Source organism: Meleagris gallopavo, chromosome Z, assembly GCF_905368555.1.
Source record: "Meleagris gallopavo chromosome Z, MGAL_WU_HG_1.1, whole genome shotgun sequence".
In the NCBI taxonomy this organism is placed as follows: domain Eukaryota; kingdom Metazoa; phylum Chordata; class Aves; order Galliformes; family Phasianidae; genus Meleagris; species Meleagris gallopavo.
Window position 1 is genome coordinate 48,939,401 of NC_139435.1, and position 25,190 is coordinate 48,964,590.

Here is a 25,190-nt window from a genome sequence, read left to right on the forward strand (position 1 = left end):
GACCACAATACTGCAGAGAGTTCATGTATGTTTTCTAGCAGTGTTTGTATAACGAGCATGAATTTTGAGTGGAGGATGCCATCCTCAGTTTCACTTACATCAGTTTGCAGAATTCAGTGTGGACTGATGGAAATTCACTAAAGACATTTGAAAGGATCCCAGTGGTTTCACTAGAAATGAAAATTTGGTCCCAGTTAAATAACGTAATAACTGATGAAAGCTTGTCATATCTGCACATAGTTTGTTCATTAGTCATTCAGCTTTAATTGTGGTGAATCATATTACTGCATTTCATGGAATTATACAAAGCAGAATTTTCCTAATCTTTTCAAATCTGCTGTCCTGGATAAGATGTGTCTTACACTATCTAATGCCAGAAAAGGCTCTTGCTCCACTGCCTTGTGTCCGTTACTTTCAGAACTACACAGCAGTTGGCTGTGAGATACAGTTGGCTTCCTAATTAAAAAAAAATCAGTGAATTAGGCAGGTTGGTGAAGCTCTTCATGCTGAATGTTGCATGGTTTGATTTTTCTATGATTTGATCCTTCTCTAGGTGTTAAATTTGCATGTTATTGATGATGACATTCCGGAGTTAAATGAATATTTCCGTGTGACATTAGTCTCTGCAGTGTCTGGAGATGGAAAACTAGGTTCAACTCCTACCAGTGGAGCAAGTATAGATCCAGAAAAGGAAACTACTGATATCAGCATCAGAGCCAGTGACCACCCATATGGTAACAATGATGGAAATCATACAGTCATGTTTCAAATAATTGTGTAGTTCTTGCTAGTCAGGTAAAACCTTTTCTTTGTCTTAATACCTGAAGAGGCAATGCCATGTATTCCACTTTACCTAACTTGAGAATAATTCATTGCTTATATACCTGAAAGAATGCTGAATTGTTCTTGAGAATTTTAAGAGGAGACCTCAAAGCTTTGCTAATCAGCAGTGCTCCCCTTATGAGAACGAGTAAGGGCTACATGTTGATCTTGTGGAAACGTTAGCAAATGTGATTTTCTGATAATGAGTGTCATTTTTGTATGCTAGTTATACCACTAAATAACCAGTAATGTGAGGCTCATTTGAGAAGAGCTGACTTTATTACTGCTGTTATAGTGCTGTTTTTTTATCAAGACCGGCAAGAAGATCAGTGAGAGAGGGGAAGATACAGCACATCTCTGGAATCAGGGTGATGGGTGCATAAGGATAAATCAATAGAAGTGATTTTTAATTTCAGAAACCATCACATATTATAAATATCATTGATTGTTTGATTTAAGTTGATTATCATCATTTAAATTTGGTTCAAGAGGCCATATAAGTAATACTTCTTGTTTGCCAGGTCTGCTCCAGTTCTCTGTGGGGCTACCTCCTCAGCCAGGTGATAAAATGATTCTTCCAGCTTCTTCTGTGCCCCATATTACTATTAAAGAAGAAGTTGGATACATCAGATTACTAGTAGTTCGTGCACAGGGCCTTCTTGGAACAGTTCTGGTGGAATACAGAACAGTGCCACTTACGGCTTTCAGCCCAAAAGATTACCAGGTATGGCCATTGCAAAAGTAGTATAATTATTTTGGGATTTAATTAGAATTATTTATTCTGAGCTGAACCCTTCAGTTTGACTACTTTATCTGAGCTACAGTTCTTTCATGGAAAGACTCCTTGATGTGGTAAATGAATATGTAATACTCCCTTTAGTATTAGTTGCTATATGACTTCTACGTTCTTTCTATGTAGGAAGTTGCATTCCTAAGAAAATACTCTGGTTGCAATTTTTTGTCTTAAGACAGATGTCATGTAGCAAGACATTCTGGTTTTGTTTTTAATTTTTATTCATTCAGATGCATGTACAAGTTAAATTATGTATATATGCATGGAATTTCTACATGCTTAAATAAAAGTCTGCATTTGTATACATTTGCTTGTCCAACTGATAATTGTACAAAAAATTTAGAAATGAATACAGATGTTCAATGGTCCATCCATTTAGATGTCCTTTTGTGTAGAAGATTCATCAGATATTTTTTTTTTTTTTGAAGCATAAGTAAAAAAAAATATATTTTTTTTTTTTTGAAAAAGACAAAATGAAGGTTATTTCTTTTTTTCATACGGAGGAAAACATTAGAACAAAAAAATTTGACGAGCTTTCATGTTGCAGGCTGTCATGGGCACACTGGAATTTCAGCCAGGAGAAAGATACAAGTACATTACAGTTAACATCACTGATAATTCTATTCCTGAATTAGAAAAAACATTTGAAGTGGAGCTGTTGAACCCAGAGGGAGGAGGTAAGTCACTTTCATCAATCACTTAGTTGTATTTTCATTAACTGTATTCATTAAAATCTTGTCTTTATTAGTATAATTTTCATGTAATTTCTGAAAACAAACAAAAACCACTCCTGCATTCCTCAAGCAGTATTCTTTTTTCTTAGAAAAAAAAAAAACAACTCCTTAGTTCATTTGTTAATCATAGTAAACAAGAAGACATGTAAAAGCAATTGCTGCTTTTTCACTTTCTGTAACAATAGTTGGTAATGAGAATTAATACAGAAAATGTATTAATAACTCATTGCATTTCAAAATTTTTTAATATTTATAAAATGTTTAAAGCTAAGTGATCAAAGTATGGTAATGGTGGTTGTTGATTTAAAAAAAAAAAAAAGTTGCTTTTTTTTTTTTTTAATCAGATAAATTGTAAAACATTGGCTCATAACCTGTTCAGCTGGGTTATAGTAGTCCTAGGTTGTGGATGTTGAGAGGTTTGGGAATAACAGCCAAGTTGTAGCTGTTAGGTAGCTATTTGTAAGGCCAAGAAAAATGCTCCAGTTACTGGTTTAAGGTGCTAGGACAGCAAGCATCAGTAATTTCCCTAATCCCTTAAAGAGGCTTATTCAATTGGAGCAAATTTTTAGAGATTTAATATCTTGTTCTGTGGAAATAAATTATTGGAAACACTGAGAGTCATATATTGATTTTATTTTTTTAATGGATTTTGTGGATCTGTGATACTTTATAGAAAGTTGTATCATACTACCTTAAAAACAGCTGTCCACTGTGATTATATGTGTCTATGGTATAGTGCGGTCTTACTGATTCTTTTGATAAAATTAATAGACTTTTCATGTATTTCATCTTTTTGGTTGAACAGTTTTTTTGTCAAGAGAAATAAAATCTTTCTTTTTCAAATTGCTTTGTCAGAAAACTTAAAACTAAATTTAAGAATCCAGTAGGTAGATACCCTCCCTAAAATGAACTCTCTTTTTTGCCTGCAAAGTGCACTGCAAGCACAAAGTTCAGGGTAAAGTCTCCATTTGTTAAGCTTTCTGCAGATCTTCCCAATTTTCTGACATGTTCTCACTTTGTGAGATATTAGAATGAAGGGTCTGGAGAGTTTTACTTGCATTATTTCAAATTTACATTTCTCTATGGCAAACCTCAGGAGTGAGAAAGGGAAAATACAAAAAGTGGATATGAAAATGAAAAGAAAGACAAAAAATAGGTGTTTTCTTCCCTTCTGACCTCCCAGTGCTATGCCCAATGTCATAAATTAAGAAATTTTAATCAGAAATACTGTACACTTTCGTAACTGTTGTTCATGCCTTCCTAGAATGCTTTTCTCTTTTTTTTTTTCTTGTTGTCCTGAATTATTTAAATTACTCTCTGCTTACTCTGTATTTATAAATGTATATATGTGTATATATGTGTGTGTCTGTCATCTAAAAGTTGCTGAGCTCTTTAGAAATGATGGCAGTGGTAGTGGTGATGGGAACATGGATTTCTTCCTTCAAACTGTCTATCAACATGGTAAGCATTTTGGATTAACCTTAATTTCTTTATTGCTAACTGTAACGCCCCTCATAAGTTATTCCACTGACGTAGCTTATAATAGTATTACCTTATTTGTAGCTTCAGATGATTCATTTAGGTGTATGATAGAATTCTGTCAAGATGTTCTTTGCCTTGTTAAGGCAGGCTTACTTTCAATAGCAGTCAATACTGAGTGTAACACAGAAAGTAACAGCTTCTCTATCTTCAAAACTAAACTGTTGTAAAACACAGTATTGTTAATCAGCAAGTATAGGCTGCAAAATTATTTTTGCTGACAATCATCAAATTTTCTTGAGAACAAACAGCAAAGACACATTTGGTGGGTAATCTAAGAATCACCTGACTACATGCTTTGATAATTGTTTTATTTCACTTTGAGTCTCTATATGTCAAAAACACTCTTCAAGAAAAATAAGCCTTGTTAGGTTTTTTTTAAAGGAATGCTTTGATTATTTTTTTTGTCAGTTTCTTTAAGTTTCTAACTATATCATGACAAACAGGGAAAAAATACAAAAAAAAAAAAAAAACCTATATGCAGAAAGCCTGAAAATTGAGGGAAAATTCTAATTATACATGCCTTTGATTTAAGCCCTACTGACCTGAAAGATGTCTTTTAGTCCCCATTATACAGTATACTTCACCGTACTATAAAGTCAGAGACAGTCTGATATTCTGATTTATTTGTAAATTCAAAGGAGTTCAGCTTGTAACTAGTCAGTGGTTTAACAACTTTTTGGAGCTCCAGGGATGTTCTGTTTCCTCATCTCTGTTTCCAGAGATTGTTTTCTCAAGTGCCAGACTCTTTTTAAGTAGCAAGTTATTTTAGCCAAGATGATAATTGTAATAGTAAGACTTCCTGGATTTATTTATTCTTCTTTATTTTAATTCCATCTGCTTTTATGATAGCACTTGCTTTTATCTAGTCTACACTGTTAACACTGTGTTTCATTGTTTAACTCACCGCCACCCTAAATTTTGATTGATATTTATTAATTAAATGATGAATTTTCCTTCTGTTCCTCCCTTAACATAGCTTTATTTATTATATTGCTGTGGTACATTTTTCCTCAGAAGAGTTGCCAGGACTGTGTTATTACAAGTCAGTTCTTTATCTGATTGGATAGTTATTATCATTATTCTGTATTTATTAAAAAAAAATAAAATGGCTTAAGTGCAGATATGCACTTTTTATAAAAAGTTTCTCAGATGATCTCTTTCATGAAAGAAATGATGCTAGAAAAAAAATAACTCATTTTGGAACTTGTACTTACAGCCAGCTTGGGGGTTGCATCACACATCATTGTGACTATTGAAGCTTCTGATGATGCTCATGGCGTGTTTGAGTTCAGTGCTGAGTCACTCTCGGTGAATGGAACTGAGCCTGAAGATGGAGATAGCAATATTGTGCTGCAGGTTAGAAAGTTCTGGGTCTCATACTGCTGTGCAGTCCTGTTTTATTCTGTTTTTACACAGTGTTTTGTTTACCCTTGGCCTACAAGTTTTTAACCTAGCTTTAGCATGCGCATCTGTTTTGTCACTTCATAACTTTCTTTGGTGTATCTCTCATCTTCAAGTTAAAATGATGTAATAATTATATCTATGGGTTTAAGATATGAATATTTTAAATGAAATGCTGAGGCACACCAAATACAGCAAAGCTGAGATAATGATGATTACATTGTTTTTTAAAAACATTATTGCCAATTCTCTGTGTCAGTGATTTGGTGGTGTACATAATGGAGAAGCTCGATTAATGCAGTTTGCAGAGAAGGTGTTGTGGATGAACTGGCCATCAAATGTCTTGGCCACAGTTACTATGAAGCTGTCAGGTTTAAAATCTGTTATGCTAGGCAGAAAATTGCCAGTAAAACTTCAGCCCTGGATATGGGGAGAGCAGACTTTGGGCTACTCAGGGAACTAATTGGTAAGGTCCCCTGAGATATTGCTTTTGCATGCATTAGAGTCCATCAACGCTGGTCAGTTTTTAAGCATCACCTCTGAAGTGCACAGAAGCAGGCAATTCCAAAATATCAGAAATCAAAAAAGTTGGGCAGAAGGCCAGTTTGGCAGAGCAGGGATCTTCTTCTTGAGATTTAGGTAGAAAAAGAAAGTGTATGGCCACTGGAAGCAAGGTTTGGTTACTTAGGAGGACTGCAAAGATGATGTTTCCCATTGCAGAGAGAGAGTTTGTGTAACCAAAGATCAATTAGAGTTAAAGCCAGCCAATACTGTGAGGGACAATAAAAGAGGCTTTCAAAAGTATTTTAACAGCAAAATATTGTTCCTTTATTTGATGAGGATAGTCACCTCAAAAATGAGGGCATAAATAACATGGAAACACTCATTATGGGCTCCCTCTGGAGCCCTGAGTTATGGAACTGCGCCTTTGGTAATGATCAGCTCCTCGCCAAATCTAAATTTAGGTGGGATTTGATGCTCAATTTGGATACATATAAGTCTATGGTGTCTGATGAAATTCATCCCAGGCTACTTGAAGAGCTGCCTGATGTCATTATGGGACTTTTCCCAATTATTTTTCAACAGTCTTAGAAATCTGGAGAGTCCCAGTTTACTAGAGGTTAGCAAATGCTGTCCCAGTCTTCAAGAAAGACAAGAAAGAAGACCCCACTAATTTTCCCACAAAAGGGGAACTGTGGATTCTGGCAGACACAAAATTGAATGTGAGGCAGCATTAATGCCCTGGAGCCCAAAGGGCCAGCTGTGCGCTTGTGTGCTGCATCCCCAGCACTGGCGCTGGGTGACAGAGGGGCTGTGCCTTCTGCTCTGTGCTTTGCGGCCTCACCTCCAGCACTGAATGCAGGTTGACTGCCATAGTGTAAGAAGGGCATAAAGATATTACTGAGCATCCAAAGAGGGGCTACAAAGATGGGGAAGGTTCTGGAGGACAAGGTGTGTGAGGAGCGGCGGTGGTCCCTGGGTGTGCTCAGCACAGAGAAGAGGGGCCAAGGAGAGCCCTTCTGGCATCTCCTCACAGGGAGCAGAGGGACAGCGCTGAGCTCTGTTCTGCGTGACAGTGACAGGACCCGAGGGAATGGCATGGAGCTGTGTCACGGAAAGGGTCTGCACCAGAGGGCAGTGGGCATGGAACAGGCTGCACAGGGTGTTTCGATAACACACTCAGACAGAGGATTTGAAAGTAGAGTGGTCCTGTGTGGAGCCAGGAGTTGGACTTGATGACCATTGTGCGTCCCTTCCAACTCAGAATATTCTGTAGTTCCATGACTTTGCTCTATTCCATCTTTTCTTTCTTATTGCACCAAAAATACATAAATCTTTGTATTTTCCACTTAGATTGTGAGAACTCATGGGGCCCTGTCTGAAGTGACTCTGCACTGGATCATAGACTGTGATATTACTGAAGATCTGATCTCTACGTATGGAAACATAACATTTGATGTTGGCCAAGTGAGAGCAAACATCACAGTACAGGTTTCTCCTGATGACGTTCCTGAACTGGATAAGATGTTTTCAGTTTTGATCATCAACGTTTCCAGTGGTCGCCTTGGAAATCATACTAATGCAACATTAACAGTTTTAGCTAATGATGATCCATATGGACTGTTCATCTTTTCTGAGAAAAACAGACCAATAAAAGTTGAGGAAGAAACAAAAAATATCTCCTTGACAATAGTAAGGCTTGGTGGTCTCCTTGGTAAAGTAATGGTAACATACAGAACTCTAGGTGATGATGAAAAGACATCCTTTCTTCCACCTAATGTTGTTAGAGCAATACAAGGAGAAGATTATATACCCATTACTGGCTATACAGTCTTTGCTGCCAATGAAAGAGAGGCCACAATATCTTTACCTATTTTAGATGATGATGATCCTGAGAGGTCAGAATCTGTTTTTGTGGAGCTAAACAATACTTTTTTGATTGAAAAAGTGCAGGATCGGCCAAGTAAGTATCTTACATACGTAAACCAAATACTTAAGTATGCAGGATAATGCTTAAGCTTTGTGGGATAAAATGCAGTAATTGAAATTACAATGAATTTTTACCTCTACCTAACTCAGTATAGTTAAGAATTCTATGAGTAGTATACGTTAGAGTATGTAATATTCAGCATGATAATTCTGTGTCAACTGACAGCATATATTTCCTTTATCAGTATATTTTGTCAGGGGTTAATAAGGATTTTTTTTATCCCTTCTGCATTTGCCTTAGGCAAGGCATTCTAGGCTAAATGTCTTACTGTATTGGTTTTATTCTCTAATAATCATTCACTTGATGATGTTTCTCTAAAGCATATATTAGGAAATTTTAGTTCTGCTTGATGAAAGCCAGAACAGCCTTTTGAAATTTAGGTGGTATAGAATCACAGATGCATACTGTTTTTCATTAGTGCATAGATGTTTGTTTGATCCTTTATTCTGATAAATTCTGATCATTACAGCCTGATTTATACCTAAGAGCTTCCCTGACATGCCTCGTTGCTTCCCCTTCACCCACATCCTACCCGAGATTAATAATAATTTTAAGGGAAGCTTTACCAGTAATTCTGCTGGGAACTGACAGGTTGCTTATATTTCAAAATTCTATTGTCCTATAGACAAATAAATAATTTTGATAATAGCTCACCTCATCTTTATGTCACAGCAAGGTAGATTAATAAGTTCTTTAAAAAATGGATTTTCTACCATAATATAATATAAATACTTAAAAGTATCTTCATTTTATTTTGTCAAAATGTAAAATGATTGCTTTGTTAAAGGTAGTAGTGGCTCACATGCCTATGCACTTTATAGCAACATATAGAAGACATTTCAGACTTGTTCTCACTAAGTTGTTTTCTCACATTTCAGTTGTAAATTCTCCTCGTCTTGGATCAGCGAGTGAGACAATAGCTCATGTAATTATCAATGCCAATGATGATGCTTTTGGAACACTTCAGCTTTCAGCTTCAACTGTGCGAGTTGCTGAAAATTATGTTGGACCAATCATTAATGTGACCAGAACTGGGGGAATTTTTGCAGATGTTTCTGTGAAATTTAAAGCTATGCCAATAACTGCGACAGCAGGTAAGAAATCAGAAAAGCAGAAATACATATTATGTGTTAAAGCAAACGGGACATTCTGTATGCTTTTACTAACCAAAGCAAACAAGTGTGTAACAAATGCAGTGAAATGAAACAAGTAGAAAAAAAATGAAATGTGGTGTTTACTAACTGTGCTCAGGAGACAGGAATCCAAGCCCTGTGTGACCATACATCACATTTAAAAAAGCTCTGAGTCATTATCACTGAAGAATCTAGCAAGAGAAATAAGAAAAGGAAGTGGCTATTCATTTCCCCAGTGGCTGCTTGCATCTTCAAATTGGAAAAAAAAAAAATAATAATAATAATAGTAAAAAAGTTTTTTTAGTAAAAATTCAATAATGGTATTTGTATGTACTTTCTAATCCTGCATTTCTATTTAATCATGCATGGCTCATATGAGTTTATTGGAAGGGAATTGAGAGCTGGAGGCTCAGCTGTGAAACAGATAAAACCTAATCAAAACTGAAGAAGCCTTTTACTTCTAAAGATAAGAGATGATGTTTTGCAGTTGGTTGCTGAAGTAGAAAAAGCTACATGAAGCAGCAACCTGATGAACTACAGGCTCAAGTCTCTCCTAAATGATCAAACCTACTGCATTACAGCTGTGCTCCAGGCTAATAGTATATCAATATATTTCCAATTATTTTCTGAAGGGGAGCCATTATCTATTATATCTTAGTTGTTAATCAGGCATTCTTATAGGAAAGTCTGCCTAAAATGAGATCTGTATACACACTGTTCCCTTCAGTAAAATCTACTTTGACAAAGGTAGTTCTGTTTACTTTATGTCCTGGAATGCCAGACAGCTATCAGAAATCAAAGACAAAAGTAACTCAGTAGTGCGATATTCTCACTGGAAGAGAATAATGGACTTTTTGTAATTGCCTTTTGGTCTCACAGTTTATACTCTGTTTTGGCCAAGATGAGTTTTAGTCTAATCCATTTAGATATCTAGAAAGTATCAGGAAATGAAAAAGATTATGTTCCCTGGCTTTGAAGATTAGAAAAAAAGGATATGTTCCATTATAAGACATCATATGTTAATATTCTTCTGTGTTTTTATTATTTTTGTTTTTTTGTTTGATCTACAAATCTAGGTGAGGACTACAGTGTAGCCTCATCAGATGTTGTCTTACTAGAAGGAGAAACTAGTAAAGCTGTGCCAATTTATATAATTAATGATATCAATCCTGAAGTTGAGGAGTCCTTTTATGTTCAGCTGCTGAATCAAACAACAGGTGGAGCCCTACTTGGATCTTTGACTAGGGCAATTATAATTATTGAGGCTTCTGATGACCCATTTGGATCTTTTGGTGAGTCTTACCTGATTTTTCTCTTCTGTTAACATTTTTACTACAGATTTGTGATTCTGTAAAGATAAAGAGGAGGTCTGGTTGAAGATAGTAAAGGACAAAGTAGAATAAACTTATAATGAAACATATGACAAAGGTGTAATGGTGCTTTAATATTGCAAGATGAAATGAACAGTCAGTTCATATATTGATTTTTTTTTCCTAAGTGAACAGAAAATGGATTTTAAAGTCTTTCAGAGGTGATGGGTAGATTTTAAATTACTTAAACAAACAAAGCACCTTTTTATTTATTCTAAGTACTGAATTTCTGCAATATATTTAACCCAAAGTCTACATGCCAATATCTGTTTAAATAGTTTAGTCTCTTTATTTTACTAAGTATTTAAACAAAGTTTTCTTTACTATGAAAGTGTTGAGGTGCTGGAACAGGCTGCCCACAGAGGCTGTGGATGCCCCATCCCTGGAGATGTCCAAGTCCAGATTGGATGGAGACCTGGTCAGCCTGGTCTAGTATTAAATGGGGAGGTTGGTGGCCGTTCCTGTGGCAGAAGGGTTGGAGATTTGTGATCCTTGAGGTCCCTTCCAACCTGGGCCATTCTGTAATTCTGTGAAAGCAGGCTGTCATGCTAAAAATTTCCACACTGGAAATCATATCCAGAGTGTCTTTGAAGAGATTAGAAATGTCTCATGGCTTGTGTTGAACAAAGGGTGTGATGGAATGAACTTTTGGGAAGAGAAATGAGGGCTTAATTTGCATGCTAATTTTCTCAGTAAATAAAAATATTAATACTGAAAGTTCAGTTTTTGTTATAAACTTGATTAACAGTGATTTGCCTTCATAATCAAGTGAAATAACACTATATATAAATAAGAATGATACTTTAACTTCAAATGATTCATTTTGACTAATGACCTCTGTGCTGGATTTTAGTTTTTCAGATCACTGAATTCACTGTGGAGGAGCCTGAATTTGGATCAGTATCCATAGATCTGCCAGTAATCCGCAATGCTGGGACCCTTGGTAATGTGACTGTTCACTGGATTGCTACCATTGATGGACATCTTGCTCATGCTGACCTACGGTTTGCTACAGGCAATATTACTTTTGCCCCTGGAGAAACTTTTCAGATGCTGCTGTTGGAAATCCTGGCTGATGATGTTCCAGAAGTAGACGAAGTAAGTCAAGCAGTTACATCTTTCTTGAACATTAATTGAGTTTTTAATTGTTGTAGAAATAGCTGTAGTGGAAAACATTAAATGTTCTGGCAGGGAAATATAGGATGCTCCTTTTATACTCAGCCTATGATTACTGTTAGAAATACTACAAATTGTTTAGCTGCATTAATTGTTTCTCTTTTTTTTTTTTTCTTCTTGAGATTGTCCTTGTAGTATTAACTCAGGCCTCCAATGGTGGTGCTATTGGGGTAGATGGCATGGCAAAGATTACGATACCTGCCAATGATAATCCTTACGGCACAGTTTTCTTCCATCAATCCTTATATCAAATCCAGGAGCCACTAGAGAGAAATTTGCTCGCAAACATAACAGTCAGACGAAGGTTTGTACAATGCTTCCTTTACTTAAAATTATATATCTCTTAACTTTTATCTTTACTGTGATGTCAAATTTCATTTTCAATATTTGCATCAGTTCTCTGATCTGCCAGCTCAACGCATTTTCATTTCATATACATTGTTTCTGAAATAGATGTCTGCTTACTATGAATGTACATAAATTATGTAAATGTAATATACATTGAAATGTACAACATAAACTTTCTGTACAGAAGGTATGTAAAGATTCTTTTTATCCATTTAATCATCAGATTATTTAGGCCTGCTCAATATCTGCTCCTATCATTTGAACTGAAGGACAAAATAAGCAAACAGTTGCAGAACTGAAATAAAAAAGAAAAGGAAAACAAGATTCATGTATGTGATCTGTTTACATGAATAGATAGTGATAGGACAAGGGGGAATGGTTTTAAACTAAGAAGGGAGGTTTAGGTTAAATATTAGGAGGAAGTTTTTCACACAAAAAGTGCTGTCACACTGGAACAGGTTGCCCAAGGAGGTTGTGGATGCCCCATCCCTGGAGGCATTCAAGGCCAGGCTGGATGTGGCTCTGGGCAGCCTGGTCTGGTGGTTGGCGACAGCACATAGCAGGGGGGTTGAAACCCAATAATCGTGGTCCTTTTCAACCCAGACCATTCTATGATTCTGATTCTATGATCTTAAAGGGAAGATGACCAGGCTAGACAGCACTGGCTTTTTCTTCATTACCAGTGAAGAGAACTAGCAAGTCCTAAGAAGATAGAGCTAATTCTTAGAAAAAAATGTTTACTATTATGCATTCTTAACAGAGTATTACACAGGCTATAAACAATCAAGCCTGCCATCCACAAAGCAAACAAACAAACAAAAACCCCTCAGTCATTTTGGTACTAGCTTCAAAGGAAATGCATTTTAATCCATTACTTGGAATTTTTCATCAATTCAGAAATGGCCAGTCATTTTTTTCTCTTTTTTTTTTACTTGTATTCTTAACCCAGAAACTGAGCATTAGACAAACTTTGTCAACTAACAGGACTTTCTTTATTATAATATCTTTTAGTGAAGGAAGATTTGGTCAGCTGCAGATTTTCTACAGCACGTCTGAGACTGACATTGTAGCTCTTGCTGTTGAGCAAGGTCAGGATATCCTGGCCTATTATGAGTCTCCTGTACAAGGAATTCCTGACCAACCATCCAAGACAAGAGTGAATGTATCAGCAACAAGTGACCCAGTGTATGTCTGCGCAACTCAGTGCCTAAAAGAACAAGCCTGTTCAGCCTTTACATTTTCCAATGCCTCTGGGATTCCTCTCTGCCTTTGGCTGACATCGGAGATCAGCCCTTTAAGTAACACTTCAGGATTCTGGACCTACAAGAAAAACTTTACGAGTGCATTCACTCTATTTAGCACACAAGCCAATGCTGGCAGCGATTTTCAACCTGTTACAAGACAATGGGCCATAATGGAGGAAGGGGAAGAATTTGCAAATCTCACAGTTACCATACTGCCTGATGATCTGCCAGAACTGGATGAGAAATTCACCATAACCCTTTTGAAAGTTGAACTAATTAACATTTCAGCAAGCTTAAAAAATCAACCAACTATAGGACAGCCAAATACTTCCACAGTTATCATAATGATGAATGGAGATGCATTTGGAGTATTTAAGATCTACAGTGTAAGTCCCAATGCATCAGAGAAGGGCCTGTATGTTGAAGTAGAGGAACGTCCTCAAGCCAGTGTGCAGCTAATGATACACAGAACAGAAGGCAGCTTGGGACAGGTGACAGTGCAATGGCATGTAACTGGTGGAACTGCTACCCCAAACGTGGATTTTACAGGTGTTGGTGAGACTCTGGTGTTTGCTGAAGGTGAGGCAAGGTTTTGCATTGGTTTGTCTTTTATAAGACTAACAAAAAGCAAAAAGAACCCAAGTACACAATTCTTTGGATGTTTTTACAAGTAACAACTTATTGTTAGGCTTTATCTCCCTGAATGTGCAGGATATGTGTGCAAAAGAGAATGCTTGTGCATTACTTTACAGGATTATCTTGCAAAACACACACAGTGGTACTGAAAAAAAAAATGAAAACCATAAGGATCTATGTGTTTTGTTAAAGAGGTATTGCAGTGTGCTGCTTTCTAAAGATTTCCTTTACATCACATAAGGAATAATAATGCTGAAGAGAGTTGCAAGCAGCAAGAATAATGGGAATGAGAATCAGACCTAGTTTTTTTGTAAGCCTTCAGTCAGAATGCTGCTAATTTTTCATGTTGTCTAGTTTAAATTCTGAGATCATATTCATTGTATTATGTAGCAACATACTTAAAAATTTTATGAACAGGACAAACAAATCACCGGCAGACTTTGCTTATGTATCATCCAGTGTGATGCATTTAGTGGTGTATTTTATATTTTCAAAGCCTGTACTGATGAGACAGGTATTTTGAGAACAATTTGTAGGAGCGTGGTAAGGATTACAGTGTGCTAGCTAGCTTGATAAATCATCTAAATGTAAAAGATGGTTTCTCTTTTTCTGCTGGCCACGATTCTGAGGCTGGCTTATAATTACATTAGTTGTTAATGGTTTAATCAAAACTGTTTTATAACTATTTTGAAAGACAATGTAGCAGAACAAATGTGTACTTTGTAAATTGATAGTCTCATAACTATAAAACACAGGCTTCTGCATGTGCACTGCATAACAGGATTGTATTGTAAATTTTTTGGACATACGAAGATTAGAAGATTGATAGTGTTTCCTACTCATATTATTATTCTTTGATAGTCTCAAAAGCAAGGAACTAACATAATGACAGCCCATTTTAATGCATTCCCTGGCACAGTAAATATATTTAAATAAAGTGTATGCACTTATGCATATGGTTTATCAGAGAGCTTAGGCACTTGCTAATTTAAAAAGAATGGCTTTAAAAAAAAAAATAACATTCCTCTCTTCCAAGTTAAACTTTCAGTTCAGAAAATATGTAATGCAAATAAAGAATTCTAGACATAAAAAAATAATTCCTATGTTGTTAATTTCTATATAGTATGATTATAAAATGTGATAATTTTATTGATCTAAAGTGACTGTTCAAAAATAGTTGAATGAAGCTGCATAATGTCACTCAGTAAATGTCTAGCAAGATAAGTAAGGATGATTGTCAACGGTTTATGAGCTGGCTCAGTCCAGTTCTGTGATTAGTGTGGCGGATCATAACAATGATTCATACACTTCTGTGTTGTTTGTTTTTTTTTTTCCTCATGAATCTTTCCTTTCAAAATGAGATCATTATCTATTTCCAAGGTGATTTCTGTGTGCATCTGTATGTTTATGTGAGTTCTTCTCTGTATAGGTGAAACAAAAAAGATGGTTGTGCTGACCATTTTAGATGATTCGGAGCCAGAGGATAATGAAAGCATCAAAGTCAGCCTTATTCATACTGAAGGAGGGAGTCGAATTCTGCCCAGTTTTGACACTGTCACAGTGATTATTCTAGCAAATGATAATGTAGCAGGAATTATAAGCTTTCATACAGCCTCAAGATCAGTTATTGGTCGTGAAGGTGAGTCTTTAATGTTGACCATGCTCAGTTTAACATTGGTTTCCATCTTTGTGCCTTCTGTTGATAACAGCTTACAGTCATTGTTTCACTGTTCAAAGAATGCCAGCAGCCAGAGAGTAATCACATGCAAGGCATCAATTAATTTGAATTTTAAACTCTTGCAAGCATTTAGAGAATCACAGAATGGTTAAGGTTGCAGAGATGTCAGGAGACCATCAGACCCCAACTCTGCTCCAGCAGGGACATCTAGAGCAGGGTGCCCAGACCCATGTCCAGGCAGCTTTTGGAAATCTCCAAGGAGGAGATATCGCAGCCTCACTGGGCAGTCTGTGCCACTGCTCCACTACATGCACAGAACAGAAATGGTGCCTCATGGTCAGAAGGAATCTCCTGTGCACCAGTTTGTGCCGATTGCCTCTGGTCCTGGCACTGAACACAGTGAAAAGAGACTGGCTGCACCTTCTGTGCACCCCCTCCTCAGGAATTTATAGAGACTTGTGAGATTCCCACTGAGCCTTCTCCAGGCTGAGCAGTTTCTGCTCTTTACAAAAGTTGATATTTGTTTAGTAGTAATTTTAACATTCAGAAATCAGTTAGAATTCATATTAACATTTTTGTCTGGATATGAAAGTTGACGAGGAAACCTGGGTCAGTAACTACATACTTGAAGTATGTAAAAAGGATATATTGGACTTCAGCGTTTGGATTACAATTGATTGGCTTTGTCATAAAGTATTTTTTCCCAGTCCAGTGAAAATACACTGTATTTTATAAAGTTGTATTAAAAAAAAAGTCTTACTTTTGTTTTTAGCAAACCATTTTTCTGCTAAGTATTTATTTGTTTTTAATGGATACGCAGAACTCTCATATAGGATATAATTAATTTCAGTGCAGTGCTTTACTGGATCGTATAGAGTAGGAGTCTGTCCTCAGATATATGACTGTAGAAGTGGAATCTTTGTGATGTCAATACTTTCTCTGGAACCTAAATTTTGTGTACCTGAAAGATGCTTGTGAAATATGGATGTGATATCCTTACCTATTATTAATAAGCATCTATCCTCTGCTGTGAGTGTATTGAATAATACTACCAGTTTTGCCTGCTGATCTATTCCATGTTGATATAACATGGAAATTTCAGATGTCCACATTGAAAATATTTAATATGAGTTATATAATTACTTGTTTAGAACTGTATTCTCTACTTTTTACGAAGATTTCTAAGAGGTTCGCTCTTTTTAATTAAAAATCTTTCAGGGTTAAATGTGCAAAATACCATAATATTCACTTACTGTACATGAGCCTTATCAGTCAATGCTGAATAATTCAGAAATTATAAGAAATTATTAACATTTTATGACTTATTTCTAATGCTTATGATATTTGCAAGTTCAGACTCATGTAGGACTTAAGAGATAATTATAGGCATTTTTTCTGCACACGTTATATAAAGTCACAAGACTGTACAAACGTTAGGATAATATTTATTCATGACCAGGGAAATGTTTTAAAAGACTATTTTTGTTCTGACTGGTACATAAAGCATTTACTATTTTGTGCATTTCACAGACTGATATTGATTTGTTTATGCTTGTTTTTTGGACAATTCACATTCTAGGTTTTTCATTTGTTCCAAGTTCCCTCATACTTTTGTAGTTCTTTCCACATGTGAACTAAAATGAAAAAACTCAGAAGAAAAGGTTTAGATCTGGGTTTTTCTTTTCATTATTACATGTAGATGTTTTATATGACAACTATGAAACGATTAAAAATATGAATGTCTTTCATAAAGATCATTTTAACTGTGTGGTATTTGTTTTTGACTTCTCATTTTTGTAACTGTTATGTAGGAGACCCCAGATTGTTGCATCTTGTCCTTTATTCCTAGGAGAACAACTGCAATTCCATATTGTCAGAACTGCTCCAGGACTTGGAAACGTTACAGTTGAGTGGAAGATAGTAGGGCATAATGTAAAACAAAATTTTGAAACCAATTCTGGAATACTTTTTTTTTCTGAGGTAAGTCCAAAAGCAGTGTTGTTATCTACAAGAAAATACTGTAATTACAGCTGGGTGGAGAAAATAATGTAATATTTTTAACAATCTTTGTTTCTTTATCTCATTATTTATTTGCTCTCTTATTATTGGACTTCCAAGCTGGAGGGAGCTTACAGTTCTTGATACTTTAACTTAACATTTCTTGAAGGTGTTTTTAGAAATACATTCCATAATGATTTCAGTTGTTCTTTATATCTATGCAATACGCATTTGCATATATATACTATATATATATACACATATAATAATGACAATTCAATTTAATATTAAATAGGGAACACTGAATACAACATTATATGTCCATCTGCTGGATGACCATATTCCTGAAGAAAAAGAAGAATACCAAATCATCTTGTACAACATCAGAACAGAAGGTAGTGCAGAACTATACTGATACTTCTTTAAAATACCATTTAAAAATATAATATTTTCATATTTATTAATTCATTTTGGAGGTGTAGGACTAAACAAACTGCAACTAGTGCAAAGTATGGAAAGTTCAATAACATTTTATTAAAAGCTTGATTTATATATATACACACTACTTTTATTTGCATGTGTGTAAACCCCATAGTATCACTACAGATACACTTAAATTTTTTAAATCCTGATTTAACTCCACCTCTTCAATTCATTGGTCAGTTACTTTCCTTTAACTGAATGCCAACTTGAGCTTACTGATACATGATGCATAATGTCACCATGAAATACATAGATACTTTTATCTTTTAAAACAATCTTGTATTATCTCGCTGATCTGTCTCTGAATTTAATGTAGTCAGAATATTTTATTCTTGCCATTCCAAATCTAGTGAGAAGTGAAGCATGAAACTCCATCCCTACTGTAATACACTTTGTCAAACTGAAATTAATGTCCAAACACCAGAATAATTTGATATAGGTAATATTGCTCAGGGACATGATTTAGTAGAGGCTTGTTAGAGTTAGGGTAGTATGGTTTGGTCATAGTTGGACTTGATGATCTTTACGATCTTTTTCAACCTGAGTGATTCTATGATTCCGTGATTGGTGACTTACTAACTTTCTAGAGTCATGTGACCCTTGTAAACAATTAGGATCATCATAATTATTTGTAAAGGCAGTACTTGGTAATGGGAGTAATTTTTTGATTGGGAAGTAGAACATAGTTTTTAAGCTTTGAAGATTTCACAATAAGTCCTGGAAAAATTTTCCATTAGAAATAGATTATACTTAGAGAAGTTGTAAGTACTGGCCTATTAAATTTTCTAATTTCTTAATACTTTGTTGTGACTTTGTGCTTGGTATGCATACAGTTTCTGATAAGACTGTATGTTCCTGTATTTGTTATAGAAAATAAATATATATGCATATATAGGTCCTACTATATATGCATATATGCAATCCATAAGTTTCGCTGAGCTTTGTTTTTATAATTCACTGAGCTTTTGCTGGCTGTCATTTGAATGTAATATCAACAATGGTAAGAGACAAAAAAAAAATTTCTTCACACTTCATTCACTGCAGTCCATTGATTCTCTTGCAGGAGTTTCTCCTACAGGTGCTGCTGTTTTGGATAGTCAAGGATATGAAGCTGTCCTAACAGTAGAAGCCAGTGATGAACCACATGGAGTCCTGAATTTTGCTTCCACATCCAGGGTAGTTTTAAGTCCAGAAGAAAATAAAACAATTCAGCTTTTTATTAACAGAGAATTTGGATCCCTAGGTCTGTATAATAACTCTAGGAGAAAGGAAATTTTGTTTTGATAATCATTAGGCAAATAACAATCATGATAATGAGGATGTAAAATTTGGAAAAGTTTTGTATACGGTTAATAAGTTCAGAAAGTCTAAGCTTCTTACTGTGGGTTCAGAAACTAGATATTAGCCAAAACTGTAGCCATAACCCTCGTTTACTCTGCGAGGAACCTGAAAGCTGTGGCATATGCAGGATCTCTTACTAAGTTCAGGTAGTCATCATTATTTATTTAATAAATAATATTCTCCTATTCCTTATATCTTATTTCATACAAAGTAGCTTTTATTTTCATATGCCATTTAATCTTTAGGATCACTCTTTTAATGTTTACTACTTGAATTACTCTACCAGAAATGACTTTATTCTAAAAATGTTTAACTCTTCCGTTTGGTAATATTTATGTATGTCCTCTGATTTTGATTGTTTGTTTGAGTCTGTTTGTTTAAATCTGATTAGGAAATAAGGTACATTTATTAATATGTGTCCAAGCACTGTCTTTAAACTTTTCCTCAGTAACAGCCATTACTGAAAGGTATATTTGGTGCAAAAACTGGTGTTAATAATACATGAGATGTCTCATTTAGTAGTACTTCAGCAATATTTATATCTGCAGAACTTCAAATGTCTGAGTATATTTCATCCTGATGATTTTTAATTTTTTTTCCACAAGCCAGCAAAGGCCTTATTGAAAGCAATTTGATGTACGAACAAAACTCCATTAGCTCCAATGTGCTTTGGATTAACCTTTTAAACCTTCTGTTTTGCAGTTAGTCTATGTATTTCTTTTGGATGAGGAACTGATCTCTTGTCTATATCAATTCCAGTGAGCATTGTATAAGAATTGAAGAATTTTTTTTTTTTTTCCCACACAAATTTAACAGGTACTATCAGTGTTACATATGCCACAGTTACAGGATTGCTCTCTGTAAGTAATCAGACAGAACCAACCTTGGCTGAACCTGGAGATGATTATATACCTGCTTCCGGCACATTGATTTTAGAAGAAGGAGAAACATCAGCTGCCATAAATATTACTATCCTGGAGGTAAGCTTTTTCATTATATACTTCAACAGAGGAATAGTTTGGAAACTAAAGCTTGAAGCCTATATATTACTAGAAGCTATGTAGTAATTTCATGTATGTATTATGTACTATGTAGTAATTTGTAGTTATTTAGAAAGATGGTTTTAGTCTTAAGAACACAGAAAAACGAATAGTCATGGAAAGCAGCTACACCTCTGCATAAATGAAATATAGCTGTCTCATTAAAGCTTTACTAAATGCCTGTTATTATCTATTACTACCTAAAACAGTGTGCTTTGCTGGATATAGGCTTTTATTTTCTTACTATTTGTGATTTATGCCTCTAATATTGGTTAGTAATTCATTTGTAAGAGTAGTTTAGTGTTACCATAGATGTTTTCATGAAATATACTGTCTCGCTTCATAACTGTTTCACAAAAATCAGTTTTGCACTCGATTTTTTTTTTTTTTTAGAAAAATAGAATAATAAATGAATCCTTTTTCATTGTGATATTAGAGACTTCAAGTGTGTTGTTCCTTTGTTAAATTATGTGAGTTTCCTAAAGAAAAATGAAAAGAGCATGTACTGTATTTGTGTTTTGCAGGATGATATACCAGAGGTGCAAGAATTCTTCTTGGTTAACTTAACTTCAGTGGAACTCATCATGAACCACTCAATTTCATCCCCACCTAGGCTGGGTAAGCTATCTTATATAAAATTGTATTTTTTCCTTTTTTATGCCTTATATGATTTCGGGAAATTATCATCATTTCACTTACTTACCAACTGTGCCAGAATTAGACATAGTAACTTGAAATAAAAATTGTTATTCATTATTATACTTATTTCCTCGATAGACTATGGGGAAAATATAATTTTCACAGAGGAGTTACTAATTATCAGTTGGAAACCAAAATTACCTGAAAAGTTTGTAAAAAAAAAAAAAAAAAAAAAAAAAAATTTACTTAATTTGGCTATTCTGTTCACTCCTTTTAAAAAATCTCTTTTAATTCCTCTTTTGTCCTATTTACTTTTAGGAACCATATCCTATGGTTTTCTTACTTTTTCAGTGATCTTCATATGTCATTTATTTCCCCATTCTTCTGCTTCTGAATTCAGTGAATAGTTGTCATTGACTTAAGGACAGTTGGAGTATCCTGTGATACTAAAGACTATTTATATTCTTTCAAATGTCTTCTTTGACTCTCTTCCTTTTTCTTTTCATGCTTATAGAAGTGACTGAGTTAATTCGTTACAGATTGAAAGGTAACTTTCAAAACTTGTAGCTGTTTTGTAGATAATGAGCTCTGATTAGTTGAGCCTAAAATGTTAAAGGAGGAGGAGGGTAGGAAGTGGATAATCAAGGGAAGTTTGGGATGCCAGACATAAAATAAGAGGTGTGATGTTGATGGCAAACTATTACAGATCTGAGCTGAACAGATCTGCCTTCAAAGTGATAAGAGAAAATATGGGTTAGAAGTCATGCAGAAATACTGGTAATTGCTAGCACACTCTCAGGATTTCTACACCTCATTATTATTTTGTGATCATTGTAGGGCTATCACTCATCTTCCTCTGTGTCTTATCCTGACAGGTTTAGATTCATGGCAATGACCTACTTTTAATTGTTTTATCTGTATTGATAAAAATCTTTCCTATGAACCTAAATATAGTATATTTCCGTCAGACTCAATGAAGTCAGGTTGATTTTAGAAAGTAAGTTATAGTTGATAAAAAGTAAGTTGAAATAAGTTAAGGTGGTCATGTGGTGCTGTTATCTGAACAAATTAAGACTGTATTTTTTTCCAGAAGAATAAAGTTCTGACTGTCAAGTTCTTGAAGCTAGTGGACATTAACTGATTATTCAGTGTTTTCACACTGTGATACATTCAGTTATTATGTCAGGGTTATTGTAGAGACATATATGTCTTTATGAAGCAATAGAAATTTACAGTATGTAAATAGATAAGAAATAAATTAATTATTTTTTTTGTGAGGTGTGTGCCATTAAGGTGTATAATGAGGTACTGAAGTATGAATATAAAATGAAATACTGGATAAGTTATTTTACTTAATTACTCTCTCATATTCAGAATAGCACAGTCTACGAAATGTTGAATCTCATCATAATAAATGAAGACAAATTAAGATTCCCTGAGAAACCTAGCTTTTAGTATTTCCAAGTGTTTATGTGCCGTGTTTGCTTTCTAAGTTTTCTTTAGTCATTCCTTTTTCATAGGCATTATCAGTAACAATTGTACTTCAAGGCAAGGTATTACAGTCCAAGTAGAAAGGACTCTTTCTCTGAGTCTTTCCAATTATATTTCTCTACTCCTATTTACGCCTTTATATTTTGGTAGAGATTGAAGAAACACTTCAGTTAGTTTCAAATTATTGAAAGTTGACTTCGTTGTTCTTTCATTTTTCTCATTCTGTTTTGCCTTTTAGATGTGGAAGGTTTAGCTTCTCAAATTATTATTGACGCTAATGATGGAGTAAGAGGAGTAATTGATTGGGAAGGTACCAAGTAAGTTTTATCTTCCTTAAGAACTCATTGAGCCTATAAGAGATTAGAGTTGCCCATTTTCTTTGTAAGTTAACAGTGAAACTCCTGATGAAGATAGTGCCATATCTTTGAGATTCAGTTCATTAGAAATAGAGTAGAAGATTTCCACACTGCAAACATTTACTGTGTGTTTGCTCAGAATTCTTTTGCTACTTTCCTACTTACCTGCTTTCACTGTTGTCCTTTAATATAGAGTTTGCCTGCAGCAGTTGTTCCAGCTTCTCTGTTTGTGTAAGCATACATTCTTGAACCAAACAGATCTTTTTATTGACTAATTTCTAGAAGATGAAAAGAATGCATGCATGAACATGAACTGTGTATAGATAGGTTTCCTTAATCTCCCACACAGTTACCAGTAAAAAAACACAACCTAATTCAGTGCACATAGTAAAGAAAGGTTAAAAGGTTGTATTAGACAACTATAATGTAGGGAATTGTTTAGAATCTAATTCAAAAGAACATAGTTATAATGAGTCTTCTTCTTGCTTTTTATTTTAGTTTTGAAGTTAGTGAATCTCATGGGAATCTCACAATAATGGCTTACCGAAACAGAGGATCATACGGCAATGTGTCTGTATTTTTTTATGTCCAAAATTTGGAGGCCCAGTTGGGTTTGGATTTTTACGTCACCTCAAGAGTAAGCAGTAAACTATAAACCTAGTAATTTTCATTCCTATAGCTTTCTTAAAATAATATTTACTGAGTTCTGCAGAATGATCAATAGTACAGATGTCAAGTTGTTCCAATTGCTTTGACCAAAATACCATAAAATTCTCTATTTTCAGTAAATATATTTTTTTTTCAGCATAAGCACAATGTAAAATTCTGAACATCTATCTCAAATTTAATTTTGCTTAGACATGAAAGCTTTTTCATATAAGATTTTTACAACTGAACTTTCAAATTGTTCTTGTTTGTCGTAGTTCTGTAATGTGATGTAATTCTACCTTTTTATATCAGTTCATAAGGGACAGAAAGTAAGGGTCTTCAAATGCCTCCTTTTCTGTTTAATAGAATTCTGTTTACCATACTTTAAAAATAATGTGTGGTATTATATGCTGTAAGTATTCAATGGTTTCTATGTTTCAATGATAGACTCTTTTTTTTGCTGATGGAGAAAGGAATAAGTCTATTGATGTCATGATTTTTGACGATGAAACTCCTGAAGGTGATGAAAAGTTCCAGTTAATCTTAACAAATCCTTCTCTGGGGCTGGAATTAGGGGAGAACACAACAGGTAAAACTTAGTTTTAATGTTCTCATTCCTTGGAATTCTACAGCAATCATTTTAATTTCTTTTCTTTTCACAAAACACTACTGCCCGACAGTGAATTTTCTCCTTTTGAGGCCTCCAGCTCCTCTTGTTTATTAGCCATTTTGCAGGCATTAGTGTAAATGCACCTCAGCTGGGCCACCATTTGGGTTGGAGAAGCCCTAATACCCTCTTTACCATACTCAGGTATTTCCATAGTAACCAACCTCACATCAGCCCATCTAAAATGTATGTTATTCTCCTCCTTCTCAAAGACACAAGATTGTGTGATTTTGCTAGCACATTCCTCTCCCACAAACACTGGCATGTTGCATTCAGGCTCCATTGTCAACGAACCCTGTCAGCTCCCATTGTAAAACCCCTTTCCTCCAGGGGGCCAGCACTTTGCCCTTATGGCCAAGAAGGCCAGTGGCATCCTGGGTTATATATATTAGAACGGGTGAGGTTGGCAGGGCAAAAGAGGATCTCTTCCCCCTCTACTCTGCCCCAGTGAGACCGTATCTGGAATATTGTGTCCAGTTCTGTGTCCCTCAGTTCAAGAAGGACAGGGAATTTCTTGAGAGATTCCAGAGCAGAGTCACAAAGATGATTGAGGGAATGGAGCATCTCCCTTATGAGGAAAGATTGAGGAAGCTGAGTCTCTTTAGCTCGGAGGAGACTGAGGGGTGAACTCACTGATATTTATAAATATGTAAAGGGTGAGTGTCAGGAGGATGGAGCCAGGCTCTTCTCATTGACATCCGATGATAGGACAAGGGGCAATGGGTGCAAGCTGGAACATAGGAGTTCCACATAAATACGAGAAAAAACTTCGTGGTGAGGGTAACAGAGCACTAGAACAGGCTGTCCAGGGAGGTAGTGTGACAAGCTGTGATTCTGTGAATTTTTAAGAACTTTCAAATGAAATCTGGGAAATGTTTTATGTAAAATAAGGTATCAAAAAGCAAGAAAATGCCTCTCTAAACTGAGACCTTTTTATATTTTTATAATCATTTTCTAAGAGAGGCTGTATTCTTCCTGCATCGACATCTTCCTAGTGAAAGTGAAATGCTTGCTTATTCCTTCAGGTTCATATGGACATACAGGCATAATATGTACATTAAACGGAAAATGCATGTAAAGGAAGATTTGGGTTTATATTCTGTATTATGTTAGTATGTATCTGTGATTATAGTTTCCTATGCTAATTAAACAATATTTT

General features: G+C 35.1%; 1 protein-coding gene across 1 annotated transcript in view; it reads left to right on the top strand.

The window, feature by feature from the left end:
• ADGRV1 (adhesion G protein-coupled receptor V1) overlaps window positions 1-25,190 on the top strand; it is a 250,291-nt gene that overhangs the window by 51,838 nt on the left and 173,263 nt on the right. The window contains exons 24-44 of the mRNA XM_085214084.1: window positions 554-734; window positions 1,344-1,546; window positions 2,163-2,292; window positions 3,730-3,810; window positions 5,108-5,247; window positions 7,147-7,756; window positions 8,662-8,877; window positions 9,993-10,208; window positions 11,140-11,384; window positions 11,585-11,766; window positions 12,822-13,633; window positions 15,120-15,329; window positions 17,218-17,348; window positions 17,662-17,761; window positions 18,913-19,092; window positions 20,007-20,170; window positions 20,755-20,848; window positions 21,387-21,416; window positions 22,599-22,677; window positions 23,215-23,353; window positions 23,812-23,953. Coding sequence (XP_085070210.1) covers window positions 554-734; window positions 1,344-1,546; window positions 2,163-2,292; window positions 3,730-3,810; window positions 5,108-5,247; window positions 7,147-7,756; window positions 8,662-8,877; window positions 9,993-10,208; window positions 11,140-11,384; window positions 11,585-11,766; window positions 12,822-13,633; window positions 15,120-15,329; window positions 17,218-17,348; window positions 17,662-17,761; window positions 18,913-19,092; window positions 20,007-20,170; window positions 20,755-20,848; window positions 21,387-21,416; window positions 22,599-22,677; window positions 23,215-23,353; window positions 23,812-23,953 — 4,285 coding nt within the window. The remainder of the gene's footprint in view (window positions 1-553; window positions 735-1,343; window positions 1,547-2,162; window positions 2,293-3,729; window positions 3,811-5,107; window positions 5,248-7,146; window positions 7,757-8,661; window positions 8,878-9,992; window positions 10,209-11,139; window positions 11,385-11,584; window positions 11,767-12,821; window positions 13,634-15,119; window positions 15,330-17,217; window positions 17,349-17,661; window positions 17,762-18,912; window positions 19,093-20,006; window positions 20,171-20,754; window positions 20,849-21,386; window positions 21,417-22,598; window positions 22,678-23,214; window positions 23,354-23,811; window positions 23,954-25,190) is intronic.